Genomic DNA, 15662 nt, shown 5'->3' on the forward strand with positions numbered 1-15662 from the left:
TCCATTTGTTTGCCTTTTCGTGAAGGTCCTTCCTTATACTATTAAGTGTGAACTCAAAGCACACTCGACCCCAAGGATATGCCGCAAAGAATGTTGGATTTGTCACCCACGCTAGGTATTCTTCAGACACTTGCTTAGTATCCTTTGCAGCTAATAAGACTGAATGAATTATGTATAAGGCAATAATTTTTCTCGGCTCTTTTGAATAACCTTGTTGTCGCATTCAAAAATTGTAATAGATCTTCACCCACCAAACTATTCTTTTTATCATCATCGTCCCCCTTTAATGAGAAACAATATTCCTTCACTCTGCTCACAAAACTCAAACCACACTGATATACTTGATAGCACTCGCTTTCACTTGGAAAAGGACCACAATTCAATTCAGTAACAAGAAAAAATTCTTTCATTCCAAAGCGGACAAGTTTGTTGCGAATCAAAAATGATATTTCATTCTTTTTCTTTGTCTTGATTTCCCTCAGCAACAAATAATGACACAAGAGACCGTGAAAGCTATTTTTCCAACAATCAACATTTATGTCAAGGAATTGATCTAGGCAGGCCTTACGCAAAAAGGGACGAACTACTTCGTCGGGTTCTATCCTTTCAAGGGAATTTCTCAAATTTTCTATAGCAAATCCCATTCTACACCTAACTATCACTCTACCGGGGAAATAGCTAGTTTCACCTTGAACTGTTTTAAAAATGAATTTCAACTTCATAGGTGTAGGGGGTGGATCGCCATGCAAGTTTTCCTGTATATTTAAGCACACATCAGTAAAGACTTTTAACTAGTATTGTACAAACTGTATAGTAACCACAATTGTAAGAACTTCAACTAGTTATACAAAAGATCTTAAACACAAGAGATAATAAAACAAAACATAAGAGATCACCTATTTAAACACAATGGCTATTAACTGAATTACTAGTTTTCCTGCATATTCAATCACACATCAGTAAAGACTATTAACTAGTTATGGTACAAACTATAGAGTAGATACAGTAGCAAGACCTTCAACTAGTTATACAAGAGATTTCAGAACAAAACATAAGATATTTAACTTTAAATACAAGAGATAATCATACAAACATAAGAGATCTTTGAACAATAGAGGAGAGATATTACTTTAAACACAAGAGATAATCAAACAAACATAAAAGATATTTGAACAATACAGGAGAGATATTACTTTAAACACAAGAGATCATCAGACAAACATAAGAGATTTTTGAACAATACATGAGAGATATTACTTTAAACACAAGAGATAATCAAACAAACATAAGAGATCTTTGAACAATACATGGGAGATATTACTTTAAACCCAAGAGATCATCAGACAAACATAAGAGATATTTGAACAATACAGGAGAGATATTACTTTAAACACAAGAGATTATATAACAAAACACAAGAGATGACTGATTTAAACATAAATTTAACTGAATTATAAACTTAAAGATATTGTAAACAAAAGATTATTAACTTTAAAAATTGTAAGAGATTGTTAACTTCAAAGAGATTGTAAACAGAAGATTATTAACTACAAAAATTGCAAAAATTATAAACTAAATTAGAAGTTAGAAAATACATGTTTTTTTTTGTTTGCACTGGAACTAATTCGTAAAAGATGATCATAATAGTCACATATCAATTCCTCATAAAAGTAAACAACACCACCTATGAAAATACCAAGGCTCTTGAACCCACAAAGTATTGACTAATTCATTGAAAAAATTATGGAAATGACAATTTTCCTCCATTATCATGGGAGAGCCGAACAACAAAATAGAATTGCCTCGTTTTCCCCAACTTTGACATTCTCTCCGTTTTGATCAGAAGATTCATGCTCACTCTCTTCCTTAGCAGCAGATTCATCCTTCTCTGACTCATTCCCATCACTTTCTTCTATTGTTCTCTCCTCATCAATTGCCTGCTCTTCGTCTCTCTCCTTCTCGTTTGTTTCATTGAAAACTTCTTCTAATTCAGCGTCATTTCCATGGGACTCCGACCCAATAGATTTAGATGAAAGAGCTTTTTTGGTCATCTCTTAAAGATCAAATGCAATGAAAAAGTGAAAAGAGCAACTGATACAATAACGGATACGGGAAAATGAGAAATTAAGAAGATAAATGAAAGGAAAGGAAAAGATAGATAATTTGACACAACTTAAGATTCAATTTAGCAACCAAAGTTATATAAAACTAAGACCTTTAAATTATCATCAAAAGAAACACCAAATTCTTAAGTTGACCTTAAGGGAATTGAATTCCCGAGCAACCAACCTCTCAACAACATAAGATTCAACAAGAGCCTACCAAAGGCCTCTCACAAGTTTCTCTCTCTAGAGATAACCCTAAAACACTCAAAATATTCATCAATTCATCAGAAGCTCCCAAATGAAATAAAAGACTAGCTATTTATACTAACTAACTAATAAAAGACCCTATTATTACATAAATGCCATTAATGAGGCAAGGGCCTTGTTCGGCTAGTCTTGTGGAGATGGAAATCTTGAATTTGCGAATGTGGCCTCTTGTAAACATAGTCCTCCTTGCTCGTTTGGCCCCTTTAATGTGCATCCATCTCCAATTTGTCCTCCCATGCTATCATCCACTCTTAGACTTCCCGGGACAGCCCATGACAACATCTTTGAGGCAACTCGGCTTGTATCAGCAACACTTGGAGAGTAGAAGCTAAGAGAACAATTTACATCCAATACAAAGGAACAATTTGTAACCCAATAAAATTGAAGAAAATAAATGGAGATTGAAGAACTTTACTTTGATAATCAATGGAGAATGTAGCTCAATTTGCAGCTAATTGAAAATCAATGGAGAAACTCGTTTTTGATGTTAAGAGGAGTTAAGAAACGTTTCTTTAGGGTTTTGGGGAAAACACGACCCAAATGTTTTGCACAGAATGACATTTGTATTGCTTTGATATTAATACAAAATTTTATACTTTTGCAGAGATACCCTTTTTAAATTCAGTTTTATAAAAACATACCCTTTTTTGCCATGTAAAATGCCATGTAGGAAAATGTATAGAAAAATAAAAAATAAAAATGCTAAAACTAAGAGGGTCATTTACCCAATTTGAAATTGTAAGTGGCCATTTCATCCCATTTCCTCTCATCCTAGAAAACCCACCAACTCTGTAATCTATTGAGATCAGTTATGCAAAATTTAGTTATTACATAAATAATACTTTCTGTTTTTCAATTTACGTGAACCTATTATTATTTGCGGAGTCTACGAGGTAATTCTTTGACCACATTATCCTTACATTTTTTCTAAATTATTTGAATTATAAATTATACTTTTCATGTAGTTTCTAAATATGTAAATTTTTAATTTACATACTTGAATAATTTATGTCAAAATTTACGATCAAATTTATAAATTTTGACCCCCGTACTTTGAAAAGGTACACATAAATTAAAACAAAGAGAGTATATGAGGTTGACACATAATTTGTAGTTCCTCCATCTCAGATTACTTGTCGTGTTTCGTTTTGCGAGAGTCAAACTATATAAATTTTAACATATATTTTTCGCCATAATAATATGAGAAAAATTACAACGTATAATAGTTTTCGTATTCAAATATTCTAATTTAACTAAATTTGCCTCTCTGTTATGGATTATCTTCTTCTTCTTCTTCTTCTTCTTTTTTTTTTTTTTTTTTTGTCTCAAACGGTTCAAGATAACATTCTTCTTTTATTTTTCTGTACTTTTTGCTAGAATAAGCTTGTATGTCTGTTTCTAACTAGCAGAAATATAATAGCTTGTAATTTGATAATTTAAGTCTTTTGATTCGCGGACTAAGTTATTCGAGTTAAATTATTTCATTTAAAAAGTGAGATAAAATAATAATATTAAATTTGATGGGATAAGATGGATATTCAAAATAAAGTTTGAGATTAAATCTAAAACTAAACAAAATAAATTTGATAATCTTGAGATATCCTGCCCATGAACCAAACGACCCCTTTTGGTTTCATTCCAATCAACTTAGCTTAATTAAGTAAATTTTGCACCGGTTGAGCCTATTTCGGGGCGGCCTTTAATTTTTATCGTGATCTTTAATTTATGTCACTGCTTCTCATTTAATAAAAATTTGTGAGTCAAAATAACTTTAATTATGATCTAATTTTGCTTGACATAAGTTTAGAGAACTTTTATCTTGTCCAGCATAAATTGTGTAGTATCTAATTTGCTCGGCATAAATTTAGCTTGTAAGGCATAACTTGTGGGTTCTAAACTGAACATATGCCTCTATCGGCATAAGTTCTATAGGAATTAACCAACATAATTTATTATGTCGTGTAAGCACAACTTGTTTTATATTATGATACGAAAATATAAACTTATGTCGACCTTTATTTTTTGATGTCAGGGTATTTTCGACCACTTTTTTGTTACTTAAAAGTGTCGAACGCCAAAAATTAAAGACCACATATTTTGAGGGCCAAAAACTAAACACCACCCCAACTCCCCAAGATAGGAGCATTCGTGCAAATGATCCCTAAATTATGCAGGGTCATTTGCACGATGCCCTTCAAAGGCACTGTTCTTTAATTTTTGTCCCTCAAATTGTTAATCTTTAATTTTTGCTCTTTGCCTAATACTCTGGGGTTCTGGGTTCGAACCTTGGCTCAGTAAAAAAAAAAAAAAAAAGGCAAGGCAGATGTTTGTAGCAAAATTATGCCTATTCAAATATAGGTTTGCCTCAAAGCAAACTTTTACCCAAAATTATGCCTATTCATGCAGAGGTTTGCCTTAAGGCAATTTTTTGTCTTAAGGTAAACTTCTCCCGAATAGGCCTAATTTTTCTACAAATTTTTGACTTGCGATTTTTTTTTTTAATATTTAACTGAATGGGGGTTCGAACCCAGAACCCATGGATTTTTAGGCGAAGGACAAAAAAAAAGATTTCAAATTTGAGGAGCAAAAATTAAAGACCAATGCCTTTGAAGGGCATTCAGAACAAAAAAAAATAAGCATGGATTAAATAGGTTATGCAAAATTTAGTTATTACATCTTCAATCACATAGAAGATAATACATAAAATTGACTTGTAAGTTATACTTATTTTATTTATGTGGATTGTAAAATGATAACCAAACATCGTATTTAATGTGTTGAATTTTATATAAAGTAACTTAAAACCTACCAAACATGGAATTATTTATGCCATTTTTAATCAATGAATAACTTCCTTTCTGACCAGATTTTGGGAGCACAATTTAAGTTATACTTACAGAGTTACAGTGTATAAAAATTTATAAATCTACCTACATCAGAACAACTTCAAACATGCTGTGATGGAAGTTTCATACAGTTGAACCTAAGAATATGCTAAGATACCATTTTTGCTCGAAGTTCAAGCTTTTTTGTCTGAAATTCACACAGTACGACAAAGTTCAAGCAATTCTGCTTGAACTTTAGGTGTATATAACTTTAGACAAAATGTATGAAGTTACGCTTTGTATTTGAAGTTGTTTTGAAATGAATAGATATTAAAAAAAAAAAAAATACCAGAATTGGTATGTGTTAAACAATGATGTCCCAATAATGTGCCCGTTAAATTATTACTTGTTAGTTTTGAGACAAATACGAAATTATTTTAGAATTTTTATACTACAGAGCAACCCAAATAACTCATTTGAAAAAGATAACCTTAATTTTAATTTTCAAAGAAATTTATCCAACATAATAAGCATGTATATATATAGTGTACATTATACATTAATTATACAATTATTACATATATTTATTATACACACCCTGTTATATATCGCGTATGCAGTCAAATCTCTCTATAACAACATCGTTGGGTCTTAATTTTTTTTACTGTTATAGAGAATTGTTGTTATACATCCATAACAACATTTGTCATTTAAATAATAGCTGGCTGTTATAGGCAAAAAAGATGCATATAATCTATTTTTATTTTTTAATGTTGTAAAGAAATAAAAATTATTTAAATTTTAAATCTCAAAGATATGAATGCTTCGCTAACTAAACAGTAAAGAAGGTTAATACAATTTCAATAAATTCATTACTGAATGTATAAAGTTTTAAGCTCTGAGGCACACATTTTAAATCTACAGTACGTGAAATTAAATTCTTTCAAGATTGATACGAGAAATTTACAATTGTAGCTTGTTTCGTAGAATCCAATCTCTTAGTGGTGATATAATACTTGAATTTACGAAGATTTGCGTCTAAACTTTCAATAAACGGGTATCCAATTGCTTTCCCTTAAAGGGAATCTAAGAGTTGAACCGTTGAATCTTCTAACCCAGTCTAAGTAACAATAGGTTGAGGTTCTTCGTCAGCACTTTCATTATCGTCTTCGGCTCTTGTTCTTCCACTCCAATGCATAGGCAATAATCTCTTCATCGGCGAAAGCTTCAATGACAGGAAATGCTACATCAAGCTCCACATATGTATTCATATGTAATATTCTATCATAAATATATATACTAAAGTATCATATTAAACATTTGGTCAAAATCTATACTACTTATTATTGGTAATCATAGATTGTCTATTTTTATAAAGATGGTTAATAATTATATTACCAAAAAAATGCAGATAGCTGTTATACCGAAGGTAATTACAAAGAGCGTACTTTTATAAAGTTTGTTGTTGTTGTTATAGGTAAAATACTGTTATAGAGAAGTAAAATATAACATAAAAAATCTTTAAAATCTTAGCTATTATAGAGAGGTGTTATTATATGCGAATGCCGTTATAGAGAGGTCTAACTATTTATACACTTGTTTTATATATATATATATATATATATATATATAGATATATCGATTATATTGGGCCGGTCAACTGCTGCAATGGGCCAAAAGCCCACTACTGTAACAAAACCCTAGCATATAAAACCCTAACCGCCTCCTCTTTTGTCATTAATCTCGAATAACAACGCCGTCCAACAATGTCGAAGCGAGGTACAACTCTTATATTTTTCTTTCGATTAAATGTAACTTAAGTGTTAGATTTAGGAAAATTTTAAGCCAGACAACTCGTAATTAAACGTAACAGATTTTTTTTTTTTTTTTTTTGTAATTACAGTGAAATTAGGAAGCCTAATCGAGTAGAACTTGTTCTAATGTTTTGTGTATTGTGACTTTGTTGATTGATTAGTGAATCCATCTGTATTTTTCAGTTTTTGAAAATGTAGTGTAAGTTTTGAGATTTAGCGAACTTTTAAGCCGTCAAACTCCTAATTAACCTTAGAAAATTAATTATTTATTATTGTTATTACAATGAATGAGAAGCCTAATCAAAGTAAACACAAATGCTTACGTGGCAATGACGTGGCCCTCTGAAATTTATCTGCCACGTCAGCATTTGTGTTAACCTGTTCAACTCTGGGACAAGTTGAGGTGCCTACTTGTGCACACTTAAAGTTGGAGGGCATACTTGCCAGATGAGACCAAGTTTAAGAGTCTGTTTATGTATTATGCCTTAAATGTATCTCAAATGTGAGGTTTAGAGAAGTTTTAAGAGCCCGTTTGGATTGACTTATAAGTTGCTTATAAGTTGCTTATAAGCTGTTTTCAGCTTTTTTGAGTGTTTGGCTGGCCAGCTTAAAGTCATTTTGTGCTTAAAATAAGCTCAAAAAAATAATTGGTCCCATTTGACTTAGCTTATCTAAAACAACTTATAAGCTGAAAACAATTTATAAGCCAAAAAAAAATAAGTTAGACTACCCCAACTTTTTTTTTTTAGCTTATAAGCTGTTTGCCGCTTATAGGCATAAGCCCATCCAAACAGGCTCTTAGTCATGTAACTCTTCATTTACCTTAGAAAGCAAATAATTATCATTATTAGAGTGAAATGAGAAGCTTAATGCTGTTAGAACTTGTTCAAATGTTTGATGCATGTATTTTTGTTGTTTCATCTCATGTAATTCTTCAGTTTATGAAAATGTAACTGTATCTGTGAGACTGAAAGAAACTTTTTAAGTCATATAACTCTCTATTTACCTTACAGAACATATTGTATATTGTTATTAGAATAAAATGAGAAGCCTTATAGAGTAGAACATGTTCAAATGTTTCATGTATCTATAATTGCTGATTGATTAGTTAATTGTAGTATACTGAAACGAGCGTAATAGAGTGGAACATGTATTACACTGGGTATGTTGTTGTTGTAGCATTATTAGAATGAAATGAGAAGGCAAATGGAGTAGAACTGGTTCAAACGCTTTACATTATTTAGAAATTCCATCTGTATTTTTATTGTTTGATAACTATGTATTTTTTCAATATTAAAAAATGTAACTTAAATGTGAGATTTAGAGAACTTTTAAGCCATATGACACCTAATTTATCTTAGAAAACAAAATATTTATCGTTATTACAATTACAGAATAGAACTTGTTCAAATTTGCAATGAGCCTAATAGAGTGTAAGATGTGAAAATGTTTCATGTAATTGAACCCAGACGAGTTTGAGATTTAAAGTTGATTGATTGATTTATTTATTATTTAAATTTAATTTTAGGACGCGGAGGTTCCGCTGGGAACAAGTTCAGGATGTCATTGGGTTTGCCAGTGGCAGCAACTATTAACTGTGCTGATAACACTGGTGCGAAGAACCTCTACATCATTTCGGTGAAGGGTATTAAGGGAAGGCTTAACAGGTTGCCTTCAGCTTGTGTGGGTGACATGGTCATGGCCACTGTCAAGAAAGGTAAGCCCGAACTGAGGAAGAAGGTTATGCCTGCTGTTGTTGTTCGTCAGCGCAAGCCTTGGCGCCGAAAGGATGGTGTTTTCATGTACTTCGAAGGTATATTTAGATGTCCTTAATTGCTTTTGTTATGAAGTTGCTTCGCTTTCCACATAACGGGCAGTTGCTTTTGTTTAACCTATACTTTTAGAAAATCACCATGGTTTACGTGTTCGTCTTTCATTAGGTCCAGACGTCCTGTACTTCTCAGAAGTCTTTTTAACCCAGTTATTGACTTGTTTTGTATTTGTGTAGATATATGTGTTAGTGTTAGAGAAATCTTCATTTGCCTTGGAATAAAAAATATTGAATGTTGAAATAAAATGAACATGGATAGAGTTGAATGCATATAGAGACTCATAAAGCCGATCTTTGACTAGTTTGAAATTGAGGCATGGTTGATTGATTGATCGTGTTAATTTTGGACTATAGCATGGATATTGTAATATGGAATTTATCATGAAGTTTGATCATTATTGCGCTTTAGTTTTTATCTTGAATGACTTGTGAAACATTTATCGGGAGTGGTAACTTCTTTGTGGCAAAAGAACAGAATGGTAAATCTTCTTCCCTGAAGTTCTGAAACCTAAAAATAAAGGTCTGATTATATGGGTAAATAGCACATGTTCTGTTTTGTGATGGAGGATAGCTGTATATATCCGTGATTACTATAAATTACTGGATTCATATATCTATTATTTGCTTCCTGTTGTCTTGTTTGTTACATTACCTGTATTATTCTCTGGTTGTATATTAGTTCATTCTACTATTACTTATATACCTAATCACAATATATGAAAACCCGTCTTCTGATGCTTTGATTTTTTTTTTGTTTGCAGATAATGCTGGTGTAATTGTGAATCCCAAGGGTGAAATGAAGGGTAAGTTATTTTAACCTTGAGCAAAGCATATTGTTATTTTACCCTCAAGGGTGGCTCAGTTGGTTGAGCATGGGCTTTCATAATGGAGGTCTCAGGTTCGAAACCCCCTGCCTACGAAATCAGGGGATTAGGGGATTTGCCTTCTGGGTCGAGTTCGTCGCACGGGGCTTGCCTAGTGCGGGTTACCTCTCCTGTGTGGTTTGCGAGCTATTGCACAGGAGCTGGGTTTACCCTGTGCGCACTCAAAGGGTAGCGGCTGCTGGTTCCCATATCATCAAAAAAAAAAAAACATATTGTTATTTCATAGGGCAGAAGAGAACAATGGATTTTTTTCATCTGTGATAAGTCTCCTCATAACTTGTCAATCAATGTAATTGTGGTTAGGACACATCACGTGATGTGTGGATAATAAAGGGTTACTGCGGATTGGGGACTAAATCCCATATTTAAGTTGGAAGGACTGTAGAGCGATGAGTCCATACTAATGTTGAACCTGTTCTCCAATGGAATCAGGCTAGTATAGTAGCCTACATGATTTATCTGACACTTGAAAAAAGTTGGCATGACGATCAACATCTATTAGGAACTACAATTTTTGAGCTTGTCAAATGTTAATTCTTACCATGTACTCTTATTCTGTTTTGTAGGATCTGCCATTACAGGCCCCATTGGAAAAGAGTGTGCTGATCTGTGGCCAAGGATTGCAAGTGCTGCTAACGCTATCGTGTAGTGTTAAATTGGTGTTTTTCCGATTGTTCATTTGAATATTTGGATATCTACGGATTTTGTCTTGGCAAGATTTATTACTACATCTGGCTATGAGAGTTTTGCTGTACTCCAAAATTTGTCATCCATGTAGGACATCGACCGTTTCATTTTCGATAATTAATTGGTGCTTTTATTAGGACAAGTTTAGTTGAGATACGATGATCTTCCAACACTTTGACAGGCTTATACGAAACAAAGTACGAAGCTTTTGAAGCCAAGAGATCAAGTGGCATTGGCAATATGTGGTTGGAGTTGAAACAAAGTATTTGGAAGTGAATTTTACTTTGAAAATAAACTTAAAATGGCGGAATTGACCAAGTAAAAGTTACATTTTCTATTTTTTGTTATGTTAAAAAGATTTGCAACACTATTTGCATTACTATGACAAAACTGAGTTACACATTCACATTAAAATTTGGTCGTTCAAGAAAAAAACAAGTTGTACTGCACCTGAAAGTTTAGTTCGGTTGGTTGAGTATGAGGTTTGTACTCAGGTTTTCATAAGGGAGGTTTTAGGTTCGAAATCTTTGCCTATGATAGTAGGAGATTTGCCTTTTGGGTTGCTCGTCGCACGGGCTTGTCTAGTGCGGGTTATTTCTCCTGTGTGGTTTGTAAGCTATTGTAAAAGAGTTGAGTTTATCCTGTATGGGTTTTCATGTCATTAAAAAAAATAAAAAATTGTGCTGTTCTAATACTTGGTTGTCACAACTTTTTGAGTAGAATTTGATCTTTTTCAGATCATGGTTCATTATTCCAATAAAAAGGGAAACAAAGACAATTTGCAATTGAAGTCCCCATATAGCAAGAGAGAAAAGAAAAAACAATTTCCTCCAAAAATGGAAAAGTCAAATAGAGATAGCGGGTTAAAAAGAAGATGCGTTGAATGGCATATTTTTGTTTTTGTTTTTGTTTTTTGTTGCTCAAACAATTCTCTCTTTTCATCTTTTTCCTCTGTCGGCTAACTGTCATAATCTATCACTCCTCTAAAACTATGAATTTTTTATGTTGTATATCCGCCCATCAAAATAATAGCCGGCAATTATATATTTTTTGTATAATATATGTAATTATATGATTGAATATCATTAATTTTGGCCTACGAGCTGTATGTGTAACTTGCCGTAAAACTTATTCTATAGTTATATAATCGTAAAACCCATACTTCAAACAAACAAGAATTATGGTGGAGTGGTAAGAACTCCTTCATCCTTGACCAGAGGTCTCGAGTTCGAGCCCTGAGTATCGAATCGCCTTTGTTAGGAAGCGTTTTATTCCAATGTGGGACTTTTCGATGTGAACTCGAAACTAGTCGGGCCTCAATATAAGTACCGAACACGGGTGGAAACCTTGATCGTGTTAATTCTCTCAAGGACCTTAGTATAATTTATTTGTTTATTCTATATCGGTTTAACGTACGGTCAATTCCCAACAAGAATCACCCTCTCAATTTGTTTGTTATTTCCTCCGTAGTGTATAAACAATATGCTCGAGTCTAACCCATATTTGATGTTACCTTTCTCTTTTCATAATTGTTATTCATACTGCAGTGTTTTTACAAGATATAAAGCTTTTAACTTCACATGATAATTATGTATTATACACACACATTACCTTGGATGTTGTTGTAAAAAACTTTATTTACTAATTAATATACCTTGATACCTCACTCCACCACTTCTGAAGACAAGCTAGTTTGAAAAAACACTTCTGATGGGAATTTCTCTATGAAGCAAGCTTACCTCTCTATCCATTCAGACTGCTCAAAGAACCAAAGCCAAACTACAAAATCTTTCTCCTTTATCTAGAAACTTCAAATCCCAAACAAGATTAAATACTTCCTCTAGCTACTTCACCATAGAAGACTGCTCACAAGTGCCTATCTCTATCACATGGGCTTGAAAATCAATCCTCTTTGTCGCTACTATAATGGGGTGCTGAAAGTACTCCCTATATCTTCTTTGATTGCCCTACTAATAACCTTAGCCACCGTTGCACTAATTCTGATTGTTATAATGACATGCTCTTCACCAACACTGATTGGCCTGACACTTGGATAAAAACTAACGCATGAAAAGTTCCTCCTTTTTTGTTTTTGGGATATTTGACTAAGCAAGATTAATAACCTCTTTAACAACAAGAGAGACAACATCCCTGTGAGCAAAATCATCAGTCAAGCGACTGAATCTCTCTTTTGTGCTAGAAAGAATGCCTGTAAGTTAGCCAGGAATGAAGTCACCTTAAAATGGGAACCCCCTGCTAAGGGCCACTTTAAGCTTAATACTGATGGTTCAGCTAACGGTATTGGGGGATTGGGGCACTATTAGAAACTCAAATGGAGACTGGGTCATGGGCTTCTTTAAAAGTTCCATCAGCATGACCAAATAACATGAATGAAATTATTACCCTTCGACATGGACTGCAAATGGCAGTAGATAACAATCTTATGCCACTACTGGTGGAAGTTGACTCAAGTGAAGTAATCAATATGCTCAACAATGGGCACGAAATTTTAACCCCCTTATTTTTACTACAGGTCATTGCTAATGAAGCTGAGGAAGCCATTGGCACAGCACATATACCGGGAATAGAATAGAGTGGCGGATGCCTTAGCAAAACAAGGAATGAAAGATGAAGTTTTTGATCACCTGAAGTTTTTTGATAGTTCCTCCAGTGTTTGCAAATGAAGTATTTTGGGCAGACATTCTAGGAACTACCTTCTAAATGATTTATTCCGAGTTGTAATGTTTTTGAGAAACTTGTAAACTATAATGCTACCTGGTGTAGCACGAATGGTGCAATTTGCACTATCTTTGCTAACTAGATTTTTTATATATATATATATAGTTTATTGACCAAATATATATATATATATATATATAATTCAAAGTTCTAAATTATTTCTATTGTTAAAAAGTATGTCACCCTTCTTTGTTCTATTTTTATTTTTACAAATTTCGATAATGTCTAGACAAAAATAAAATTTACTATTTAAATTTTTTGGGATCTCAAAATTCTGGGGACTAAAGCAAAATACATCACACGCCTTGATAATATATTCAGAACCCAAAAAGCAAAACAATTGTGATCCAAAAAATCATAAACTAAAAATCATCACTTCATCTCAATAAGACTATAATAGAGATTGTTGGTGATATTACAATGAAATTACAGTTACAATTGAAAAATAAAAATGAAGAAATAAAAATTTCTTCGGCTGAGGCGCGGATATCTCGCTCTCTTTAAGGAGATTCAAGCCCACTGTAGCAAATTTACCGGTCCAGCAGTAAGTCTTTCTGACCTGTCCCCTCCAGGATACAACAGCCCGATCACGTCGAATAACTCAACAAATTCTGGACAAGATGTTGAGTCCAAAGCTCCACCAAAAAGAAGAACACCTTCCTTCAACTAATAAACTCTTTTATTTTTTTTACTTTCCTCACTTTTTATGAACTCTCCAAAGGATATATATTTTCTTCTCTACACCCATTAGTAAAGGATTGATAGCTATTTATAGGTGAATAGATGAATAATATCATCCTTATAATAATAGATAAAAAGGTATGGTTTTGTGGGATATTTAACTTATATAATGTACAAGAAAAATAATGGTCACATTTTAGTCACTTTATACCAAAAAAAAACGTGAGAATTTGATATCAAATTCTGTTTCTTTGTGGCTGCCCAACAGAAAAAGAGTTACATGGCATTATTGCCATTAACTGATGATACCAAATTTGTCTCTTTGTGGCTGCAATTTAATATATTGATATCTAATATTAAAATGCTCAAAACACTTACAATCCCTCACTCATTTTAATATTAATCTAAGAGAGCTTATTAGTTGAAGGTAGACTAGTATGCATAATGAAGATGTGCTCAGCATTGAACCTTCACTTAGTAAAACAATAATCTTTACTCCAGAGCCGTAGTGGTCTCAGACTTAAACTATGACTGCTTTAGGGAAATAAAGAGTTACTGCTTACACATAATAATCAAGGTGTTGACATGAGCTTTAATAGCCAGCACATTACGGCCTTGTGCTATCCCAGTTTTCATGAGTGCTTTTGAGAACTAGCCCAATTCTCATAGGAAGCGGCCTACTTCCACACTCACATAGGTGAAATCTGTCAAGAGTGCTTCTGTAACTTAACACCCCACTCATACGAGCTACAGAGTTTCATTAAGAGTTTATAAACTCAACCTCCACAAATTGTTACAGAATAATGCACTTACACCATAGGGAGAGAATAAATAAAATAGTGCATTTTTCTCAACAAGTCATCATATGATTCGTTTTACCATTGAACCTGGTTATAGGATCTCTAGTCCCCAGGTTGGGTTTCCTCATATATGACTCATGAATTTATGGGCTTCAATCCCATCTCCCTCGATGTGCTCCAGACCTTTTCTCTTGCCAAAGCCTTGGTTAGTGGATCTACAAGATTATCACAAGATTTGACATAATCAACATTAATTGTACCACTTGTCAAATATGATCTCACAGTACTGTGTTTTCTCCTTATAGGTCTGGATTTACCGTTATAATAACGATTTTGAACTCTACCAATTGCAGCGGTGCTATCACAATGAATTAAAATAGGAGGAATTGGTTTTTCAAAATAAGGAATTTGAAATAATAAATCTCTTAACCAATTCGCTTCTTCACTAGTTGAAGCTAAAGCAATTAGTTCAGCCTCCATGGTAGAGTTAGCAATAATAGTTTGCTTTTTTGATTTCCAACAAATAGCACCACCTGCCAACGTAAAAATATAACCGGTGGTAGAACAGGAATCACCAGATAAAGTGTTTCAATCTGCATCAGAAAAGCCTTCAAGTACAACAGGATATTTTTTATAAAACAAGCCATAGGTTTTTGTACCAACTAAATATTTCATAACACTCGTTATGGCATGCCAATGTTCACTACCTGGCTTGCTTGTAAACCTGCTAAGTACTCCAACTGCATACGCAATATCAGGCCTGGTGCAATCAGTCACATATCTCAAACTTCCAATTAAGCTAGCATATTCCTTTTGATTTATCACATCATTGTCACTTTGAACAGGAAACAAGTGAACACTTGAATCAAAAGGAGTTATAACATGCTTGCAATCAAGAAAGTTATATTTTTTCAAGATTTTCTCAACATAATGTGACTGGTCAAGGAATATTCCATCACATGTTTTAGTAATTTTTATTCCAAGAATTAAATTTGCCTCACCAAGATCTTTCATGTCAAAATGGTTTCT

General features: G+C 33.2%; 1 protein-coding gene across 1 annotated transcript; it reads left to right on the forward strand.

Annotated features, from left to right (window-relative positions):
* The first annotated feature begins 6837 nt into the window (after positions 1 to 6837).
* On the forward strand, positions 6838 to 10549 carry LOC132605716 (large ribosomal subunit protein uL14). The gene is made up of 4 exons (XM_060318906.1): positions 6838 to 6976; positions 8540 to 8824; positions 9604 to 9645; positions 10293 to 10549. Exons 1-4 carry the CDS (start codon positions 6964 to 6966, stop codon positions 10373 to 10375), a joined length of 423 nt encoding a protein of 140 aa, XP_060174889.1. The 5' UTR covers positions 6838 to 6963; the 3' UTR covers positions 10376 to 10549.
* Positions 10550 to 15662: the final 5113 nt, after the last annotated feature.

This window comes from Lycium barbarum, chromosome 8, assembly GCF_019175385.1.
Source record: "Lycium barbarum isolate Lr01 chromosome 8, ASM1917538v2, whole genome shotgun sequence".
NCBI classification, from domain to species: Eukaryota; Viridiplantae; Streptophyta; class Magnoliopsida; order Solanales; family Solanaceae; genus Lycium; species Lycium barbarum.

Bases quoted from the DNA above. Each gene is read 5' to 3' on its own strand.
- LOC132605716 (XM_060318906.1), top strand. The intron at 8,825-9,603 runs GTATATTTAGAT...TTTTGTTTGCAG, and splicing joins TGTTTTCATGTACTTCGAAG to ATAATGCTGGTGTAATTGTG. The intron at 9,646-10,292 runs GTAAGTTATTTT...TCTGTTTTGTAG, and splicing joins TCCCAAGGGTGAAATGAAGG to GATCTGCCATTACAGGCCCC.